The sequence below is a fragment of the Amblyomma maculatum genome, chromosome 1 (assembly GCF_055883805.1).
Source record: "Amblyomma maculatum isolate TAMU_Amacu chromosome 1, ASM5588380v1, whole genome shotgun sequence".
In the NCBI taxonomy this organism is placed as follows: domain Eukaryota; kingdom Metazoa; phylum Arthropoda; class Arachnida; order Ixodida; family Ixodidae; genus Amblyomma; species Amblyomma maculatum.
In genome coordinates, this window is record NC_139344.1 from 457,076,294 (window position 1) to 457,097,940 (window position 21,647).

At 49.9% G+C, this 21,647-nt stretch overlaps 2 protein-coding genes across 3 annotated transcripts in view; both read left to right on the forward strand.

The window, feature by feature from the left end:
- LOC146209731 (sulfotransferase 1C2-like) overlaps positions 1-21,647 on the forward strand; it is a 123,537-nt gene that overhangs the window by 90,913 nt on the left and 10,977 nt on the right. For both annotated transcript variants that reach the window (XM_084603328.1, XM_084603323.1), the window contains exons 2-3: positions 80-446; positions 8,794-9,042. In XM_084603328.1, coding sequence (XP_084459454.1) covers positions 132-446; positions 8,794-9,042 — 564 coding nt within the window. In that variant the 5' untranslated portion in view covers positions 80-131. The remainder of the gene's footprint in view (positions 1-79; positions 447-8,793; positions 9,043-21,647) is intronic.
- LOC146209732 (sulfotransferase 1C2-like) overlaps positions 8,906-21,647 on the forward strand; it is a 346,269-nt gene continuing 333,527 nt past the window's right edge. The window contains exon 1 of the mRNA XM_084603309.1: positions 8,906-9,042. The gene's annotated coding sequence lies outside the window, so the exon portion shown is untranslated. The remainder of the gene's footprint in view (positions 9,043-21,647) is intronic.

A 21,647-nucleotide genomic window follows, 5' to 3' on the forward strand; every position in this document is an offset into this window, starting at 1 on the left:
TCCTCGCCTCATCAGGACCGGCATCAGGGCCCGGAATGCGTTCAGGGCTCAAGTGGCGAATGGACGCTATGTTTCGCAGGTTCACCGTCGAGGGTGGCCTTCGTCCCTGACTGCGCTCTGTCCGCCGGGCCATGCCGCACTCGGACCGGAGGTCGCAGTCTCTGACGCCGCAGATGGCAGCTTGTGCCATGGCTCGCAAGGCCGGCTCTGCAGCTGTCACGGAAGGCGGCGATGACGGCGCCACGCCGCGGAGCCCCGAAGCCGTCACCGTAGGGGACGACGACACCTTCTGGGTGCGCGGTCTAAAGTTGCCGCGCGAGTTCACACGCTCCCTGGTTGAGTCTGCAATGGAGTACGAGCCGCGAGACGATGATGTCTTCGTTGTGTCCTACTCTAAGTGCGGCGCCGCGTTTGTTCAGCACATCGTGCATCTCATCTTCAACAAGGTACGGACGTGGTCGCCGCCTATACACACGCAGCATCCCCATTCCGTCTAGTCGGCCTGGGTGGACGACGCGTCTTGCAAAACTTGTTGCTCTTGAACACGAGTTCATATTTTGGAGTAGGCTTCGAAGAGTCCTCATGTCGGGGGAGCTCGCGCATCCCGGAGAGGGCCGGGAGAGGGAGAACGAAGTTTTAAGCCATATAGAAGGTAGCAGCGCTTTAACGTCACTTTTGAATCGGCTCAGTTCAGAGTTACGAGAGTACGATATTATGAAGGCCATACAGGCTTCAGGTAGCGAAGGTTCTAGATTTCTAATATCTTCACATTTATATGAATTTATTTTTTTATATGAATTATATATATATTGTGAGGCAGAAGATATATATTGTGAGGCAGAAGATATTGTGAGGCAGATATATATATATATATATATATATATATGTGTGTGTGTGTGTGTGTGTGTGTGTGTGTGTGTGTGTGTGTGTGTGTGTGTGTGTGTGTGTGTGTGTGTGTGTGTGTGTGTGTGTGTGTGTGTGTGTGTGTGTGTGTGTGTGTGTGTGTGTGTGTGTGTGTGTGTGTGTGTGTGTGTGTGTGTGTGTGTGTGTGTGTGTGTGTGTGTGTGTGTGTGTGTGTGTGTGTGTGTGTGTGTGTGTGTGTGTGTGTGTGTGTGCGTGCGTGCGTGCGTGCGTGCGTGCGTGCGTGCGTGCGTGCGTGCGTGCGTGCGTGCTTGCGTAGGAACCTATACCGAGGGTAAGGGCATGCCCATAATTTCTGCTGCGGAAGCGAACCAAGCCCCCCCCCTCTCCCCCTCTAATAGTTGGCTGTCCGGGGGCCAGAAACGGTATGACGGAGTACCGTGTTCGATCCCGACCGCGGTGGCCGCGTTTTCATAGAGCCGGAACGCATGTTGTTTTGTTACTGTAGCTGTAGGAATAAGGAAAAGAAACTGCACGGGCCTGCTACTGGTTCTGTAGCTGAGCCACCTCCTCACACAATGCTGGGTTTCCGCAACCGCCTATGCACCCAAGATATCATAATACAGATATCCGAAGAAATTCTCCATCCCCGACACTGCAAACGCAGGAGAGCATTGATGTCTCTAGACTTGCTAAAGGCATTAGACAATATCTATTCTATATTTGACAATTCTATATTGGATGCATTATCCCCTCTGAATGTAGGAAACCGAACACATGCTTACATTTCAGCATTTCTCTGGGATCGCAGAGCAGAAATTCGGTTCGGTCCCCTAAAATCCCCCACTCTTACCCTCGGTAATAGAGGTACCCCGCAGGGATCAGTCCTTTCCCCTTTTTTATTTAACATCACACTCATCTCCATGGCTAAAAAGCTGTCACAGATCCCAAAACTCTCCCATTCTCTGTATGCAGATGATATCACCCTGTGAACCACCACTGGGAATATAGGTAGCATGGAGGAAACTCCTCAGGCGGGGGCGGACATGGTGTCAATATGCGCAGCTTCAATAGGCATTGCATGTTCCTCCACCAATTTGGGGAGCCTTGTCAGGAGTGCCTTGCACCGGAACTGGGTCACTACGTATTCTTACTGATTCCTTTGAAGCTTACAAGGAAATCGCTACTCCGGGTTCACAAGATGCAACAGCTACGGCTATACAGCGCCTCCTTAAACGCCACCAACTCGCGACCAGAACTGTCGCTATTCACTGGACCCCAGGTCACTCGGACGAATCAGGGGGCAATGCGGCGGCACACGCCGCGGCTGCCTTGGCAGGTGGGATGTCCACATTTACTTCCCCACCCCCCTTGCTTCATCCTTATTCGACCTTGGGCGGGCAACTCACCCCTTCTCTTGCCCTTATGCACTATACTCGGACCAGTCTTCGTAGCCTCAGTCAGCATCGCATGCAGGTGGCCACACCAGACCCACCTTTTACGAGAAGAACCCACCTCACCCGAAGTCAAGAAGTCTTTTTGAATAAGCTCATCGCCCATGCGGCTTACACGCCACATATTATGGCCCGCTGGCGTCAGTATAAAGAGAAAATGATTACGTGCCCCCACTGTACGACTCTAACCTGCGGCGGCATATCTCATTTACTTTGGGAATGCCCTGCTTTTTCTACTGGACGCCCCGAGATCGAACCCTACCGCCTGAACTACCGTTCCCTTCTAGAAACTGATGCAAACACACAGATGATATTTGCCAAGTATGGCTCGCTTAGTGGCCTGGTTAGAGCAATGTGATTCGAGTGACGACCTAAATAAACAATGAAGATTATGTCTACTCCCCTTTATCCCCATCCATGGCCATGAGCCTTCCCATTCAATAAAGGACATTCAATCAATCACCTCCACCAAATCCGAGCTCCTGATGCTCCACCCAAGCCCGCGGAAACACCCCCCCCCCCCTATGCTCATCACCATAGGTGGTTAGCCAGTACCACGAGTTCACAAACTTCGAATGCTAGGTATGTTCATACAAGATAACGGCTTTAACACGGATATACTCTCCAGACTCACTAACACAACACATCAGATCATCCGCCTGATCAAACGTATAGCCAACAAGAACCGTGGAATGCGCGAGCATGACCTGAGACGCTTAGTACAGGCATTTATTATAAGCCGCATTATTTAATCGCTTCCGTATTTATATCTAACAAAAACAGAGACGGACAAGGTGGATGTTCTCATCAGACAGGCAGTTAAAGCAGCCCTCGGCTTAACTAAAGGCCCCCCAACCTATCGTTAGGCATGGGATTTACAACACCCTCAGCGATCGGGTGGAAGCCCACCGCATCACCCAACTAGGAAGGCTCTCCACTACCCCAACTGGTCGCCACATTCTTATCTCCAACTTAGGCCGTTAAGTGCCCCTCCAGTAGAAACTTATTCAGTTCCAAAGACAGTCCGCGATCACCTCACTGTCCAACCACTTCCTAAAAACATGAATCCCCATCATAACCAGGCCAGACGGAAAGCGAGAGAACGTGCCCCACACAGAGCACATGCGAACGAATCTGACACGGCTTACGTGAACGCCGCAGAATATCCACACCGCTCAGCTTATGCGATATGCGCGGTATCCAGCCGCTTCGAACACCCACATCAGCCTCTATCATTGCCCGAATGTCTGTAGAAGCGGAAGAATCCGCTATAGCCATCACGATAGTCTGTTCCACTGCCACCCTTATCCTCAACGATTCTAAAACTGCCATACAAAATTTCTCCCGAGGCCAGCTACATGCTGCCTCCCACAAAGTCTTAACTACCAACGTTCAAACACCATGGCCCATACAACCTGTCTGGGTACCAGTCCATTCGGGCAACCCCGGTAACGAAGCGGCCGATTCGGCTGCTCGAGCATACGTCGACCGCGCAACAGATACCGAGGACCTAGGCAGCACCAGAGATCGGCTGATCACATGCAACGACATTACACTACACTGCCAGTCTAAAAGATTTTACTACCCTCCCCCCCCCCCTCCTTAACTAAACCGCAACAAATACCATGAAGACACCTTCAAGCCCGCACCTTTTCCTCCCCAGCACTGCTGGCGCTCTTCTCCCCCTCTACTGATCAATCCGAATGTTCCCTCTGCGAGGCCCTGAGAGCTACATTCGAAAACATATTTTCAGATTCCCGGATATTCAACCACCGGCCGAATGGGTCCTTACGGACAACGGGGCTTGGGAGATCGCGGTCTCCAGCTCAGAACCAGCTTCACAAAGGAGACTGGTCGACTGTGCTGAAGTCATCCACTACCTAAGCGGTGGCGGTTGCAATGACGGCCTACAGCATACGAACATTCAGTGGCAGGCTAGCCCCGGCACAAGCGGCGTTGATCTACCAGTCCCAGCCAGCCCCGTAGGATCAGGAACAGCCACCCTTCACCATCTCCCCCATCCGTGTGCTGTGTTATCGTTGTGGCTGTAAAGGAAAAGAAAATGCACGGACCTGCTACTGGCTCTGTAGCTGAGCTACCTGATTGCTTTATAGGAAGGGAAAGGCACGGTAACTGTCTCACTTGTTTTCTGTGGACACTTTAACCACGCCGTAAGGAAAGGGACGAAGGTGGGAGTGACAGTGGAAAGAGAAAGAGGAGCCGTAGTGGAGGGCTACGGAGCAATTTCGACCACCTGGGGATCTTTAACGTGCGCTGACATCACACAGCACACGGACGCTCTGCTACCTCATGCGGGCAGAAGAGAGAAAATGGCGAAGGAACGAAAAAGAAGAGGGAGAGAAAGACGCGCGCCGCAACAACCGACGTCCACCACCTAAGCGGTGATGGGTGCAATGATTGATATCAGTGCACGTTAAAGATCCCCACGTGGCAGAAATTAATCCGGAGTCCTCCACTACGGCGCCTCTCACTCTTTCTTCTTTGCCTCCTACCCCCTCCCTTCCCTTACGGCGCGGTTCAAGGGTCCACCAGAAGTGTGACCGATACATGCGTCTTTTCTTTCTTCTAAACCAATTTAACAATTTATAGCCATGGCTGCCGAAAGTTACACCTCCGTTACGGTTTCAATGACCAGAAGGACTTTTGCTGGGCCAGTTGGTGCAGCATTTTTTCAAAAATTGACTAAGCGCTAACAACACATTCACATAAAAAAGACACGGACAAGCGCTTGTCCATGTCTTCTTTCATGTGAATGTGTTGTTAGCGCTTCGTCCAATTTTGAATCAATGACCAGAGGTCGTCGGTCTGCTACGTCACACATTTTAAAACTCGACTGGACTAGCCGTTTTATGTGCATTAACCCAACGAACCTTTTAGCACCAGTCCGAACCTCGGACCTCAGGGTGGACGCCGTCTTGGATTGCTAAGGTGGTCCACCACCATGTTCGGATTTGGAAGAGAAATTTCGAGCCCCAGACAAATGGAGGGTGACTGTTCCTGGCACTGATAGGGCTGGGATAGGTAGGTTACCGCCGCTTGCAATTCGTTGTAGGCCGTCATTGCACCCGCCACCGCTTTGGTGATGGACGACGCCTGTTGCGGCCCGCATCTTTCTCTCCCTCTTTTTTTTTCCTTGTCAATTTTCTTCTGTCCGCACGAGGCAGCGGAGGTGGCTCAGCTACAGAGCCAGTAGCAGGCCCGTGCATTTTCTTTTCCTTCTTCCTACAGCCACAACAACAACAACCGAAAGAAATCGCCAAACATGAGAAGTGCTCAACCCCTTAAAACGGCTGTGGTTAGCTCGGCATTCATTATCAACATAAACACCGCCACGATGGCACAGCGGTTAAAACGCCCGACTGCTGCACCGGATTCGACCTCAACCGGGAGAATCACGGGAGATTAAGTGGCCGGGTGACGAAAAAGAACACATTTGCGCTCATTGACCTAGCATGGTCAAGAAGCAACTTGCACGATCATTATTCACGAAAAATTAACTGTAGATAACGCCCATTATTGACGCAATATATTATGTAAATTCAATTATAATGGTGAGACTCTTTTTCGTCCACCTAGTCGAGCCATATACGTCAACAAAGCAAAGCTACGGGATTAACTTTACAGTAGAAGAAAAATTTGACCTGATGAGGGTTCGAAACCTGCACCAACCTTTCCGGGGCAGCGGCGCTCTGCCTACTAAGAAAACCCGGCAGGTAAGCCGATGAGATTATATTGCTCGATCTAATCCTCCTTTTCGAAAATTAGCAGGCTGCGCTTAAGGTCTGCTTAAGAGTGCAATGCGAAAGCCACATTACAAGACTGTTTTCACTTAATGCATGGCCATTGTCATTCCTGCTGTCATCGTTGTAATTTAAATGCATCGTCATTGTCATCGCTACTACCATCATCATTATCAATAACTGGATCGTCATTGTCCTCGCTACTTAAATCCGCACGCTAGAACTAACGTTGGTTGGTCTCGACCCCTGCGCGATGCTAAAAGGAAATGCATTGCAACGAAAAATAAAGAATTTTCCACTAGGCTCCCACGGCATTCGATATTTAAGCACGGATAATGAGCATGTGGTACAATTTATTGTTATTATGCTTATGTGTCTCCACTGTAATGGCGCTCCCGAATCGCCGGCTATAACTGTGACAAGGATGCAAGACCTGCTCGAAATTATTTTGACAATGTAGGCACTGGTTTATACACATACGAAAAGCGGCTGCAGAACCTTCCGAATAGCTCTCAAGGATAGGACCTCTTTTGTTCTTGCGTGAGTTCTAATGCCATGAAGCCAGGCACACTGGCTGATCATAATGTACTAGCGATATGCATTATACCCATGTGCCTTCATGTTGTGACTTGGGCTTCTTTTTGCGAAATGTTGTATATCAAAGTCAAGCAATAAAGAAGAAAAAAACACGGCATGGTGCAGTGGTTAGTGCTCTCAGGTATGGATCGGAGTGCTAGTGGTTAGACTCCCGGTGTGTAGATTTTTTTTCTTTATTCTCAATTAGTGCGAACAACTTTGCAGCCGATGAGCCGAGAGAGGTTTTCACTTTAAAGGGTGCTGCTAAAGTTTAAAGGAGTGCAGAAAATAGGAGTGAATAAGGTAGAGATGGAGTGAGTAAATAAGAATAATAGCTAAACCAAACGCTCTCAACTCTACCAATGAACACAACTTCAGCCTGCCGTAGTGCTTGCAATGTTACGCGTTCGTTACAATCCAGAGCCATAAACATGCAGCCTTGGAATGCAAGAGCGATACTATTAGGAATCGGTGACAATTAACACTTCCTTCGCGGGGATCGCTTATCAGGAAACAGAGCAACCAAATAGACAATGCTATATCGAGCAGCAGGACCTATGCGCGTGCTAGTTCCCTCTGCCGATTTTAGCCATGCTTCGACTGGGTGCCACTGGCCCGAGGTATTGACGCTTGCGTGATATTGTTAGTTATCCAGAGGTCAGTACAGCCGCCCTGATGTTTAACAATATAGCTCGAGTGCCTGCCGAACTGCTACTCAGCGCCTTATAACGGCGAGAGTTGGCGAATGCGCACGAATGTGGAGCGTCGTCTGTTACGCTATTCCGATCACGAAGACACACGCCCGACCACAATATCTGTCTGCGAAACAAAAAAAAAACTGTAGGCAGTAGAGCACAAGTGCGTTGCTTAGTGCCTCTTCTATCATGTTCGCTCCTCTTTGAGGGCAGCTAATATAAGAAGGGTCTCATTGTAAATAATGCTTTCCGCGTGCTGGTATATTTGCTTTCTTTTACACTTTTATTATCTTAACTTTGCTTCGCCGGCGCGGCATTTCGTAACAGGAAAAGAAAACAGGGGAATCACGTCTAAGTGTTACATTAATGCGCATTTGCTCTACTGCCCTTCGGCTTTTCGAGAACAAATATTGTGGCAGGGCGTGTGTCCTCTTATCGGAACAGCGTAGCAGAAACTGCTTTCTTTTAGAGGGCGTGCGCGACCCCTCACCGTGTTCCATGCTATCGCCGTTACAGGGCTCTGACTAGCAGTTTGATCGACGCTTGCGCTATGTTGTTAAAACTCAGTGCGGCTCTACATGACGAAAACACTGCTCGAAGATAGTCATTTGATCAGCATGTGGTGTACGAGATAGCTTGCGCAAGAACGTGATAATGTGCTGCTGCAATCCACTGAATGGTGCAAAGGAATGAAAAAGAAAAAGAAAATGCGAATGCAAAAAGCAGACACGAAAGCAATTGTTACTGCAGGCAGGCTTCGGAAGGAGTATATGTAGCTGAGATTTTGAGTTTTGATCCCTGTAACAGCGTGAGTGCCCCAGGAGGCAAATCATGGGGACGTTATAAAAACATTAGCGGTGAAAATTACTTTCTTGTTCTCCGTGTCCGGAGCCCAGTTTCCAGAACAGAGCATGGTGTGGCAGCAGGGATCAAAAACATTTGCTGGAGTTTAATTCTGTTTAAACCGATTAGGACGTGCGGAAACACTGTTTCACATGATTTGGCAACGAGTCGTTTAATTTGCCATTAATAAATTCATGAGTCAAAAAAGAACACTGCAATGTGCGTCCTCCATAATTATATTCTTCTCGTCTTTATTCTTCTCATTTTTCATCAATCCTTATTTTCTGAATTCTTCGGAAGCTAACTTCTGCTGTTTTCACAGTTGGTGGTGTGCGCTTGTGTTGTCGGTTTCCTGTCGCCTTTGAGCCGCTTTTCCTGCGCAACTTCCTGCTTTCCTATGATTAACCTTTGCCTTTTTATCTCGTTCATTTACACCCTTCCGACAAATGTCCCTGTTGTAGAGACTACTCCTACTCTGGATATTCTGCTCTGAATAATAATTTAATATCGTAATGTTCCGTTTGGTATAGTTAATTGGAGGTTAGTTGCGGCCTTACGCAGCAGTTCAGGTGATTCACGCCTGTGGACAATTGGGTTCCGCAGGGTCATCCGTCGGGCGACTACGTCAAGTGGTCCAAGGCAACTCCGCACCTGGAACTTGTGGGCGCCGAAGCCGTCCGCCGGATGCCGCGACCCAATGCCATCAAGTCGCACCTGCCTGTCCAACTGATGCCTTGGTCGGAGCGGGCAAAGTACATCTACGTGGCGCGAAACCCAAAGGACTGCTTCGTCTCCATCTTCCTCAACCGGCAGCTCTTCCTCAAACAAAAGTCCATGGACGCCGCTTTCCAGGTACAGAGCGATGCACCCCCGCTAGCATGTTTCCGCCGATATAACCTACCTTCATTTTATTTAACGAGATATGCTTGGCTGAAAAATATTAGCGAGACGATGAGACAACCGATGATGTAATTCCTCAAAGCAGTTGAATTTGCCCCCGATGAAGTTTTTGCTCTAAGCACGCTTCGCACAGGTGACGGAACATTCCTGGACGGTGAAGGTCGGGGGGCACCTGACGTATGAGGGGTCGGCGGTCAAGGCAATGCCTTCTAAAACCTCCAGGCAGAGTGTTTCAGTATTGCTTCAAGCCTGTAGACTACGTTATTGATGTGACATCCGATAGGTAGATGGTCGCATGGCCCGCCAATCTTGGTGTCGCTTTTTATGGCAGTTTAGACCCTCTTTATTAGCCTCTGCCTTTAAAATTTAACACCAAATTGCGACCGCCACACAATCATGAAATAAAAATTATGCGTGCGCTCATTTATAATGACTGTCAAAATACTGGGGTGCTACACAGCTTGGTGTAGGGCACTTCCTTTTAACGAAATAAATTTACCTTTTCAAGAGAAGTTGGTGAAGGGCGGTTTGGGTTTGTGGACCACCCTCTAAGAGGTAGGGTCGGGATTAGTTAGTGATAGGCGGTGCTTCCCGCGGACAGCTGGTCCTTTTACATTTTAACGCAATAGCTTTAAAGGATTCGTTCTTCCGAAAATACGGCATTCTCATCGTTGTAGGCGATGCGAGCGAAAACTCATGGCCATGGATGTGGCAGGTGACGTGGCCAGGTGCTGATTGATCGGTTGGTCGTCACAAAACCACGTTACATGCCAGGCACTCCCATTTCGGATTTTTCATTTGAGGTAGGAGGATGACATGGAAATGGAGCCTTCCAGGACTGGTGAGCGAGATGTAAGACATACTACTACTAGGCCAAGCAGGCACGTCCATATACCTGGTTAAAGCGTGGATTTAAAGGTATCGATTGAGGGTAGTCTTTCACATAACTGGGTAGCTTACGACTGCGTGCTAATTATGATATACAATATAACATTAGCGGCGTAAAGTTAGAGGTTCATGATTACAACTGGGTGCCTGCGCGCAAGATAACCCACAAAAGAAACTTTCCTGTAAACTCATTTACAAATTGAGCACACGTATGCACCATATCCCACTTTCAACTCTGGTATAATTATCCAGAATATTCTAAGCCTGTATAGCTCGGGTTTTGTGGAAAACTATCCGCAACGGCTCGGTTGTTAACACGCTCGGCTACTGAGGCCGGGTGCCCGGTTTCGAACCCGATCGCGGTGTCCCCGTCTTGGTGGATGTAAAACGCAAAGGCGTCCGTAAGTTATTCGATGTCGGTTTACGTACGTTAAATTCTCACAAATGGTCCAATTTGTTTAACATCCCACCACTACGGTACCTTAATTTTGTCGCTTCCACCTTCCCATTCGACCTTTTTGGTAATGGGTCAGGCGTTCCCTGAGAACTGCGACAGGTACTGCGCCTTCCTATTCCTGTAAACCAGTCTGCCTATTAATTTGGTTTTTTTTTTCAGAAACGTTCCGCTGCGGCAGGAAAATTATCAGGAGTTGTCTGCATGAAGGCCTGTATTGCGGCGCCGTATACAGGTGCCTACCGAAAAGTGAGACACATACTGTGTCATCCGTTCTCCAAAAACCAACCGAAACTATTTAAAGAAATTTGTGAGTGAAAATCGGTGCATAAGGAGCTCTAGCTTCTACACTCAAACTTCTTCTTGAGCGTCGTCCTAAATTTAAAATGTCGAGCCTAGGTCACAGTCGCCGGGAATTTTACCTCGGATGCGGCGCGAAAAGCGGCGCTGCGCTTCTCGCCCAGGTGGCCAAAATCGTTCCGGAGCCCTCCGCTACGGCGCATCTCGTTCTCTCTTCATTGCCTCCTACCCCTACCCTTCCCATATGGCGCGATTCAGGGGTCCACCAGAAGTGTGACAGATACATACGTCTTTATTTCCTGTAAACCAATTTAACATTTTAACGCGGTAGCGTTAAGGAGCTCGTGTCGCAGAAAAGCCGGTGTCGTCGGCGTCCAGTGAGCGATAAATCCCGGCATGCACTTCATAAATAAAGAGCAAGTTCCAAGATGGGCTGGGTGGGAATCGAACCAGGGTCTCCGGAGTGTGAGACGGAGACGCTACCATTCAGCCACGAGTTCGATGCTTGAAAGCGGTACAAAAGCGCTTCTAGTGAATGCGGTGTTGCCTTAGAAACATGCCGTAGAACGTTATACTGCAGTGTATATCGGTAATTATGAGCATGTTACTTACAGAAGTCGCAGTTACACGAGTAGCGAAGTACGTTTCCGCTACATTTCTTCTACGCTCTGCGCACATGCAGAGCCATCTTGCGGCAATCACAGAAGAACGCCTCCTCGCAATGTGCGGCGCTGCCCCGACACGTGGCGCGCCACTCGCCCCTGACGTTTCGCCGTGCACCCTCACAGGTTGTAGAATCAAGCGTCTTTCCTTTCTTTAGATCACTATCTTCGCTCACCCGCTTCTCCCCTTCGGGCCGCGCGGGTACCGGTGCGAGGATGCCCCAATACCCTTGCGTTTAGTAAATTTTTTCGACGAGGTGCAATAACGCTATCGCGTTCCACTCTTGAAGGCGAAGCTTAAGCGTCCTCCAAATTTTTAAAGCCATGGCCGCCAAAAGTTACACCTCTGTTATAGTTTCGATGACTAGAGGTCGTCGGTCTGCTACGTCGCACATTTTAAAGCTCGATTCAACTAGCAATTTTGCGTGCATTAACCCAATGAACCGTTTAGCATCGCTCCGAATCTTGGACTTTAGGGTGGACGCCATCTTGGAGTGATAAGGAGGCACACCACCATGAACACTGCTTCGGACTTGGAAGAGAAATTTGGAGCCGCAGTAGAGGAGAAGGAGGATAAACTTATTTTCTTCGACAGTAAGTAGTGAAATGTTGAGTTATAGCCCCATCAAGTGGCTATGAGCTCATGGCGCTTGACAACTTCTAGGGCTCTTGTCGCCACCTCGATCTGTGTACCTGAGTCGAAGATGAGCAACACGGCCTCCCACTGGTCTTTATTCGAAAGCCGCAAACTTGCGGGAGGGGTGTCCCGAAGGCAAGCCCAGAGTATGTGCGAGAGAGTGGCGTTTTGGCCGCATAGCATACAGGGTGAGGAGTAGACCCCAGAATATATGCGAGCATATATCGCAGGGTTCGGGAAAGTGTTCGTTTCGAGTTGCCTCCACGCAACCTCTTGGGGTTTCGCAAAGAAATTATGTGCGGGTAGATAGGTCTACCTAAGCGGTAGTGCATGGTGATGTCATAAAACGTAACCATGCGGTCTCTCGCCGTCTGCTGAACGGGTGACGCCACTACCCGGTTGACGAATCCCCGGGCATAATTGTGAGCTACCTCGTTCCCTGGATGGGGTGAGTGCGCTGGGGCCCAGATCAATTGGATCTGCCGGATATGGAAATTGGTGCAGTGAAGAGGGATAGGGCAACAGGGGTGACCCGGCCTTTGGCGAAGTTACGAATAGCAGAGATGGAATCACTGAAGATGGTCTCGGCAGAGGTGTAGGCCATCGTCAAGGCTATGGCCGCCTTCTCGGCCTCTTCAGATGATCTGACAGGGATGGAGAACGCAACCAACGGCCGTCCAGTGGATGCGTGGTGTAAACGTGGCCTTGTCAGCGACGGTCGCTTCGAATGAATGAATGAATGAAAACTTTATTTCCACCGAAAAGGAGCCCCTCATCTCCCGCCCCCGGCACGCAGGCCGGGGAGCGCGTCAGGAGGGCCCCGCAGGCTGAGGTCAGGTGAGGTTACAAGCACTCTTCACGGCCTCAGCCGCCAGGCGGGTCGCGTGCGGGTCGCTCCGCAGCCAAACCTCCCAGGTTTCTCTACTATCAATGTTAATGCGGGCGCCTGGGGAATCGGCACATTGCCATATTATATGATCTAGCGTGCCTTTTTGTCCGCAATTTTTACATTTAGAATCTTCTTCCTCCCCGGTCTGTGTTAAGAAAACCCAGACAGGGCAGATGTAGTTATCGGCTTGTAATCGCCTCCAGATGCGTGCTTCATTGTTAGTGAGAGACCGATCTGGGGGAGGGTATACTTTTCGATCTAATTTGTGAGATTCTGTGATCTCATTGTATGTGATAGCGCAATCTTTGATTCCCTTGCATTCGGGCTGTTCTACCGCAGCCCGGTGGTAGAGATCTCGGGCCAGCAGGTGCGCAGCTTCGTTGCCAGGGACAGACTCGTGTGCTGGTATCCATATGATGGATATGGTTCTAGTAATGGGATTTGTGAACAGAATCTTTTTGGCCTCCTCTGAGATCCGTCCTTTTGCAAAATTCCAGACAGCCGTTTTGCTGTCGCTGATTATAGTTTTGGCCTGTGTACCAGTGCATGCGAGCGCTATTTCGACCTCTTCAGCTGTACTGATGTCATGGGTGCGTGTTGAGGCCGCAAATTTAGGTGCACCTTCTCCATTTACTACTGCCGAGACAGCTGCTCCGTGTCGTCCGCATGATGCGTCCACATAAGCAACTTCATCGACTGCTTTGCATTTCATTCTTTTAGCGATGGTTTTGCTCTGTGTTCTCTGCGTTCTTTGTTGTAGTCTGGGTGCATGTTTCGAGGTAAAGGTAGTACCAGTATGTGTTCCCTTATGTTGGGTGGGATAGATGTTTTCGTCTGTGGGCCTCTGTCTGATTCCTATTCCCATTTTGTCTAGTATGTGACGTCACGTGGGAGTGTGGGTGAGGCGCTCGTACTGAGAGATGAGATGAGCTTCCACGAGCCCCGTTACAGTGTTACGGACCCTGTTACGATTCGTCACCACCATGTGCGACAACCGGCGCAGCTGTAACGTAGCATCAGTCAAAGCAGCGAGCATTTCGGCCATTTCAGCGCCGTGAAATCAGCCGCCCACGCTTCATCCCGCGAACGTGCCCCGGTGTGTCGAAGCCACACGTGTCGAACGTGTGTGCTTGCGTGTGTGTGCAAACGCTTGCCAAGCCCGGCGCTCGAGGTAGAGAGCGTCACCCTCGCCCGTCTGCAGGAGGTGGAGGAGATTTCTGTCGCGACACCGAGACTGAGTCATCACTACTTGCTCGGACATGAATTCTCTCCCTTTCCCTCTGATCTGACGAGCGTATAAAAAGCAGCGGGTGATTCACTACTGACTCCCTTGATGGGGCTGGGACAGGTTGGTCACCGCCGCTTGCGGCGGGGGTCTAGCTTGTCACCGAATTTTTATCTGTTGTAGGCCGTCATTGCACCCGCCACCGCTTCGGTGGTGGACGACGGCTGTTGTTGCGGCGCGCGTCTTTCTCTTCTTTTCTTTCTTCTCTATTTTCTCGTCCGTGTGCTGTGCGATGTCGGCGCACGTTAAAGATCCCCAGGCGGTCGAAATTACTCCGTAGTCCTTCACTACGGCTCCTCTTTCTCTCTTTGCACTTTCATCCCACCTTCCTCCCTTCCCTTACGGCGCGGTTGCGGTGTCCACAGAAAACAAGTGAGACAGTTACCGCGCCTTTACCTTCCTATAAATCAATCAATCAGTTTTTCTCTTGTCTGCACGAGGCAGCGGAGGTGGCTCAGATACAGAGCAAGTAGCAGGCCCGTGCATTTTCTTTTCCTTCTTCCTACAGCCACAACAACAACTGCTCCGCCGGGGTGGTGCAGTGGTAAGACGCCCGACTACTGTGGCGGAGCACCCGGGTTCGAACCCGACCTCGGCGGCTGCGTTTCGATGGAGGCGAAACGAAGAGGCGTCCGTGTGCTGTGCGATGTCAGCGCACGTTACAGATCCACAGGTGGTCTAAATTACCCCGTAGCCCTCCACTACGGCTCCTCTTTCTCTCTTTCCACTTTCACTCCCACCTTCCTCCCTTCCCATACGGCGCGGTTGGGGTGTCCACAGATAACAAGTGAGACAGTTACCACACCTTTCCCTTCCGATAAATCAATCAATCTCTCAGCGGGTGATTCCGCTGCGAGAGAGACACTTCAGAGAGACTACAAAGATATGTATAGACGACGCCGGACACCAGCTTTGTGAGCGCGTCTATTTTCTCTCCGGGCCTGCTTCCCTGCCCGTTCCTATATGATGTTGAATTAAATGTTTGTTTTGTTAGAGTTCAGAGAAGTAATCGCTGTTAAAATGTGTCCTCCTGGGCAGCGGCCCATGGTGGCAGTCTCCGTGTATTATAGGCCTCTGACTGGCAGTCATAATACCGACTCATACGGGTGGCTCGCCAAAGTCCTGGCCCTGTCAGGAAGCCTCCCCATCCTGGTGGGAGGAGACTTCAATGCTAAGCACCCGACTTGGGGCTACGCCACAGCTGACCCAAGGGGACGCATGCTGCACGACACTGTAGAAATGGCTGGTCTGTACATATACAACACCCCGGACACACCAACGCGCATAGGACTACACGCCCGACAACGAGATACGACACCAGACCTGACGTTGGCCACACCAGGATTCATCAGGCAATGGGAAGTCGAACAGACAACATGGGGAAGCGACCACTTACCAATTTTGATCACCCTTAACCGAAAAAAGATTCGTGAAAAAAGGCAAACGGTTACCATCGACTGGGAAAAGTTTCGGACAGCCACTGGCGGCAACTTCATGGACTTCGCGCAATTCAGTGCCATGGTTGCGGAAGCACGGCCATGGTCCCGAGACACAATAATATGTGACGACACTACCACACACATGGATAGGCACCTTGCCAACTTGTGGCGAAAGGTCAATATCCTTACGCAACAATACAGATATAAAGGAAAGCGCCACAGGGATCTCATGAGCCTTAAGCGCCAATATCGACTCATCAAGAAGTACCAACAACAGCTCGAAACAGATTCATGGCACAGCACTTGTGCGACGCTCGGACGCAAACCCGGCCTTAAAAAGCTGTGGGGAATTCTACGAAGCCTGCTGGGGAAAAAGAAAAGCACACCACCACTGGCAGAGCTGTTCCTGCGCGAGAACCCAGCTGCACTCGAGGAAAAGGTGATCCACACGTTCTTCCCGCATGCTTCTGAGATACCCACGCCACCATTGCCGGCGATCACGATTGACAACACAGTGATGGAACTTGAAAAACCATTTACATTTGGCGAACTATTGGCAGCATTAGTCCACGGCAAACCGAAATCGGCTCCAGGACACGACGGAGTAACATGGCAGGAGCTCAGAAATCTTAGCGACGAAGCCCAAGATCAGCTCTTAACTATCATAAACGATTCATGGGAATCAGGAGTGGTGCCAGATGCACTAAAGCTATCATTGATATATCCCATACCGAAATCAGGGAAGGACCACACAAAACCAGAGAACCTACGGCCAATAGCTCTCACATCCACTATCTGCAAATTGATTGAGCGAATGATAGCCGCAAGAATACAGCATTATATCGAATACGTACAGCCTGGGTTGCATCCAGCCCAGGCTGGATTCCGTCCGAATATGGGCACGCATGATTGCCTTTGGCTGCTCCGCAGGGTAATCAACCGCAGGTCTCGCAAACAGACACCAGATTACATCCTCGCGGTTGATATGCGCAAAGCATTCGACAATGTAAACCAACAGGTAATCCTACAAGAATTAGCAAAAAGATATCCCAGCCAAAAAGCATACAACTGGATATGCAGCTTCCTTCAAAGTAGACCTATTAGGCTTCATGGCAAAGCTTCGGGATGGAGCCCCAGAACCTATTACTTGGATAGGGGCGTGCCCCAGGGCTCTATCCTCGGGCCTTTGCTTTTTAACTTGGCCATGACCCGCGTAGCAGAAGCGCTCGAGCGAGACACTTCGGCCCGCTTCACCATCTACGCAGATGATGTCACCATATGGACAGAGGCAGTGGATTACCCAAATGAAGAAGTCATGCAGACGGAGCTCCAAGCAGCAATCTTCAGCCTCACTGACAGCTTGGAAGCATTGGGGCTACAGCTCTCACCTGAAAAGACACAACTCATAAGCATAGACGGCAAGAATTCTACAAACACCAAAAAGCAGATTACACTGCATCTTGGACAACACAACATCACGTCTGCAAATGGGCAGACAAAAATCTTGGGGGCACAGATTTCTAGTTGCAACAGTCCTCGTAAATGGATTCGTACATTGCAACGTAACTGGACCCCGATGTTGCATATGATTCGCCGGATTTCAAACAAATACGGTGGAGCCCGGCAAAAATCGTGCCAAACACTGTCTAGAGCGGTTGCTGTAGGCAGGATTTTGTACGGGGCACCTGTCTATGAGTTTTCTAATCGCGATGTTAAAGACATCGAAAAGCTACACAGGGCCACTCTTCGCACCATTACTGGGCTTCCTAAGCACACGAGAAATGAAGAGCTGCTTAAAATGGTCAGCATACCACCCATACAAGACATTATAAGAGAAGCAAAAATAAGAATGCGATCCCGACTGGAAAACACGACCCAAGGGCAGCAGATCATGGCATGGGACAACCGAATCAACATTGCTCCGAGGCCCCTGGGGACAGACACTTCACCCCCGTGGGAGGCGCCGGTAATCGCACTAAGGCCACAACGACCTATTAGTAGACGGAATGTGGTAGCTAGGCAACTTTTAGCACAGAGAACTGCCCTCACAAGACCACTCAATACAATAGACATCTACACTGACGCTGCAATTAGAAATGAAAGGGTGAGTGTGGCATGGGTGTGTGTGCCAGCGCCTCAGCACAACGGACAGCACACGTGCCACCTACCTGGAGGAACAATTTTACACTCCGAGTTGCTTGCCATATGGGGAGCCATAAATACCATTACGACCGCTGCAGCCAGAAAAGATAACTTCAATGGTTATCGAATTTTAACCAAATCATATGCAGCGATTGCAGAGCTGACGGCACCAACTACAGACGACGCAGTGGCCAAGGACATCAGAAAGAGGCTGAAGGGAATGCGGGAAGTTGGAATAGAAATTCAAATTATATGGACACCGGGACATACTGGCACGGACGGGGGAAACGCAGCCGCGCAAGCGGCCGCCGCGCAAGCGGGTGGGCTTGCTGAAACGTACAATGCCCCACACCCCAACTCCATGCCTACACCGACAGACTTAAATCCTTACCAAACAATGCTCACTAAAGGCTCCTCTGGCAGATCGATGATGCACTATGTACGCACAAAAATAAAACACGACAGTAAGCTTAGATTACATGAAGCGACACCAACGCCGGTGTTTGAGGACATGAAAGGGCTCACTCGACCACAAGAAATATTTCTCAACAAAGTAATAACAAACGCTGCTTACACACCGCACATACTTGACAAGTGGTTTCTCCGAAGACACGAAACACTCAAACACAACATATGCACGCACTGTCAGGAACAGTGTACAGCAGACCTAGAACATCTTATATGGCAATGTCCATCGTTTTCACAAGGAAGAAACAAAATTACGCATATTCCACACGACGACATGCCCACATTAGCAGGTCAGGTTATATCAAGCACCGAAATACAACACTCCATTGCTACATACGGCAGTGAGAGCGGCCTGCTTCGAGTAGTGTGAGAGAGGTCGACTCACAGCGCGAAGATCGGCCGCATGGCAAGCAACAAGCAACAGCTTGAAGAACCGTTAAGACGAAGAAGTTACACTCCCATCCCTCCCAACTCCCCAAGAACCCAAACAGCGGCCGAGAGCCATCCCTTCCTTTCAATAAAGGCTTCATTCATTCATTCATTCATTTTGTTAGCCGACGCCTTGTCCTTGCCGGGTCCACTGAGGCCTTCCGCGAGCCATGGAGCCGCCAAGCCAACGCTACCGATAAGGCCGCGACCCACATGTAACAACCCCTAGAGAGAGAGAGAAAACTTTGTATAATGTAAAATAAAATAATCTAGAGCTCCCGTGTTTGGGCCCTCAGTTCAGGACTCCCGCGGCCATTGCTGCCCTGCTGGCCCGTTCAGTCAGCCAAAGCTGGTCTTTCGACTCCAAACTGTAGCGCAGCCTCCCACTGCTCCGGCGTGGCGTTGTGAATTATCGGCACTGCATCTATTTTCTGGCAGGCCCATGTGATGTGATAAATTGTCGGTTTCTCTCCACACCAGGGACACGTGTCCCTGTATACGGTCGGATGCATCTTGCTGTATAAAGACAGGTATGGATAAGAATTTGTTTGTAGCAGCCGCCAAGACACTGACTGCTCCCTGTTTAACAACTTATGGGGCGGAGGATACCGTCTTCTGGTCGCGCGGTAGTGCACCAAAATGTCTGCCCAGGTACGAGTCACTGCCTCGGTCTCTTTGCCCTCTGACCTCCCTCGGTTTGCATAACCTCGAGCTGTGAGGTCGGCCTGGATGTTCCCGGGAATGTCGCTGTGCTTCGGAGCCCAAAGTATGAATTGTTTTGTGTCGCTTATCCTGCCGGCCTTCAAGATGGCGGCCGCCTTTTTGCCAATCTTGCCGTTGGTGAATCCTCGGCAAGCGGCATGCGAATTGGTCATTACTACCAGCGAACGGCCGGACCTATTGCCTTCAGCGACCGCTAGAGCAATAGCGGCCTCCTCTGCGTCAGACACGGAGCTGTTCCGTAGCGAGGCGCTCATTTTCTCCTTTAGCTGGAAATCTACAACCGTCAACACCGCATCTCTTTCGTTAAAATACATCGCCGCGTCTACATAGATGATGTTCTTGTTCTGATAGGTATTGGCTAAGGCTTCCGTCCTAGCCCCACGCCTACCCTGATGAACGACAAAATGCATGGTCTTGGGAATTTGCGCTACTACAAACGTAGACCGGATCGCGTCCGATATGTCTATCGACCGTTCAATCTCCAGCGTGTGATCATGATAGCCTAGTCTTCGGAACAACCCCTAATGCCAGGAGTTTTTAGGCGGGGATCCGGTGAGGGAAGTGAAGATCAGCCTTGTATGTCTGTCTAATAATACAATCAACGAGGTCCTGTTCCTGACAGCTAAGAGGTAAGGTAGGGTATATGTTAGGCGACTGATAATCGTAAGTCAGCATCCCGCATACCCCTATGTTTATTACCAATGCGCCGAATGAGACGAATGGTCTGCAATACAGTGGCTGTGAGTTTAGCTAGACTGTCGGGTATTTTTTCTATTACTCTGAATAAGAAGCCCCAATGGCCTAATTGCGGATACTTCTCGTATAGTGGCCGCTAGCAGTAATGCATGTGGGAGGATGATCGCGAAATCCGGATGAACCTCGGATGAGGAGCAGCTCTGACTTCTGAGGGGAGCATGAGAGATGTGCTCCAGCTAAGTAATGCTCTGTGACATCCACCGCTGAAGCGTGGATTCACTTTCGGCATCGTCACCTGTTGAAACCCATAGGGTGATATCGTCCGCGTATAAGGTATGGGATAGACGGGGGATAGCATCTAATTTAGGGGGTAGCGTGAGCAAGGCGAGATTAAACAGTAAAGGGGAGAGGGCTGATCATTGGGGCGCTTCTTTGCTACTGAGGGCAATAGGGTCTGAGAGTAAAGAGCCAAAGCTTACTTCAGCTGTAAGGCCGGAGAGAAACGTGCCTATGTACTCGTAGGTACGGTAGCCGAGATTTATTAGGGAGAGGATAGTGAGAAGAGCTGGTGGGAGACATTGTCGAATGCTTTGGTTACGTCAAGCCCGGAGACAGCCTTTATGCTTCTCTTTTAGAGGGGCATAATACCTCTCTCGACAGCTGCAGCATAATGTCCTGAGCAGGAGAGATTTTGGCGGAAACCAATTATAGTAGGAGAGGAGGCGATTATCTTCAATAAAATGGTTAAGCCGGTTGAGAATGACGTTTTCCATCAGTTTACCAGCGCAGAAAGTGAGGGAGATGAGGCGAAGATGCTCGAGAGCTAGCCGCTTGCCGGGCTTCAGTATGAAAGTCACCCGTGCATGTTTCCATGCTGCGGGGATTTCACCGTATCCAGAAATCATTCATAAAGGCAGTAAGGTCTTCAATAGATGGGTCATCCAAATTAAGAAGTTTTGTTGGAAATACCGTCTGGTCCCGGAGCAGGGTTACGGCGGAGTTGACCTTGAGCGAATCTTACCTCAGCCTCCGAAATCTGCATCACCCCTATAGGGAGGGAGAGGGTTTAGGGGTGCGGCGTTGAGGTACCGTACACGAAGTTCATCGAGGAGCTCTTGGTCGCAGCCGGGATGCTTATGAACTATGCGGGAAATGCTGTCTTGTCCGGATGTTTTGCAACCGTTCGAATCTAAAAGGTAGCGGAGAAGTTGTCAGGTGCGGGGGAGCTCGGGCTCCAGGAAAACCAACAGAAATCGCCAAACATGAGAAGAGCTTACGCTCTCATGACAGGTCACGAGAGCTCGGCATTGCTTCTCATCATAAACACCACCACGGTGGCACAGCAGTTGAAAGGCCCATTACTGCATCGGAGTACCAAGATTCGAACCCAACCACCACCGGTAACTTTTCGACGGAGGCGTCCCTGTGTTGTGCGATGTCAGTGCAGGTTAAAGAGACCCAGCTGGCAGAAATTACTAGGCAGTCCTTCGCTACGCCTCTTCTTTTTCTTTCCACGTTCACTAAAGCCTTGCTCCCTTGCCTTAA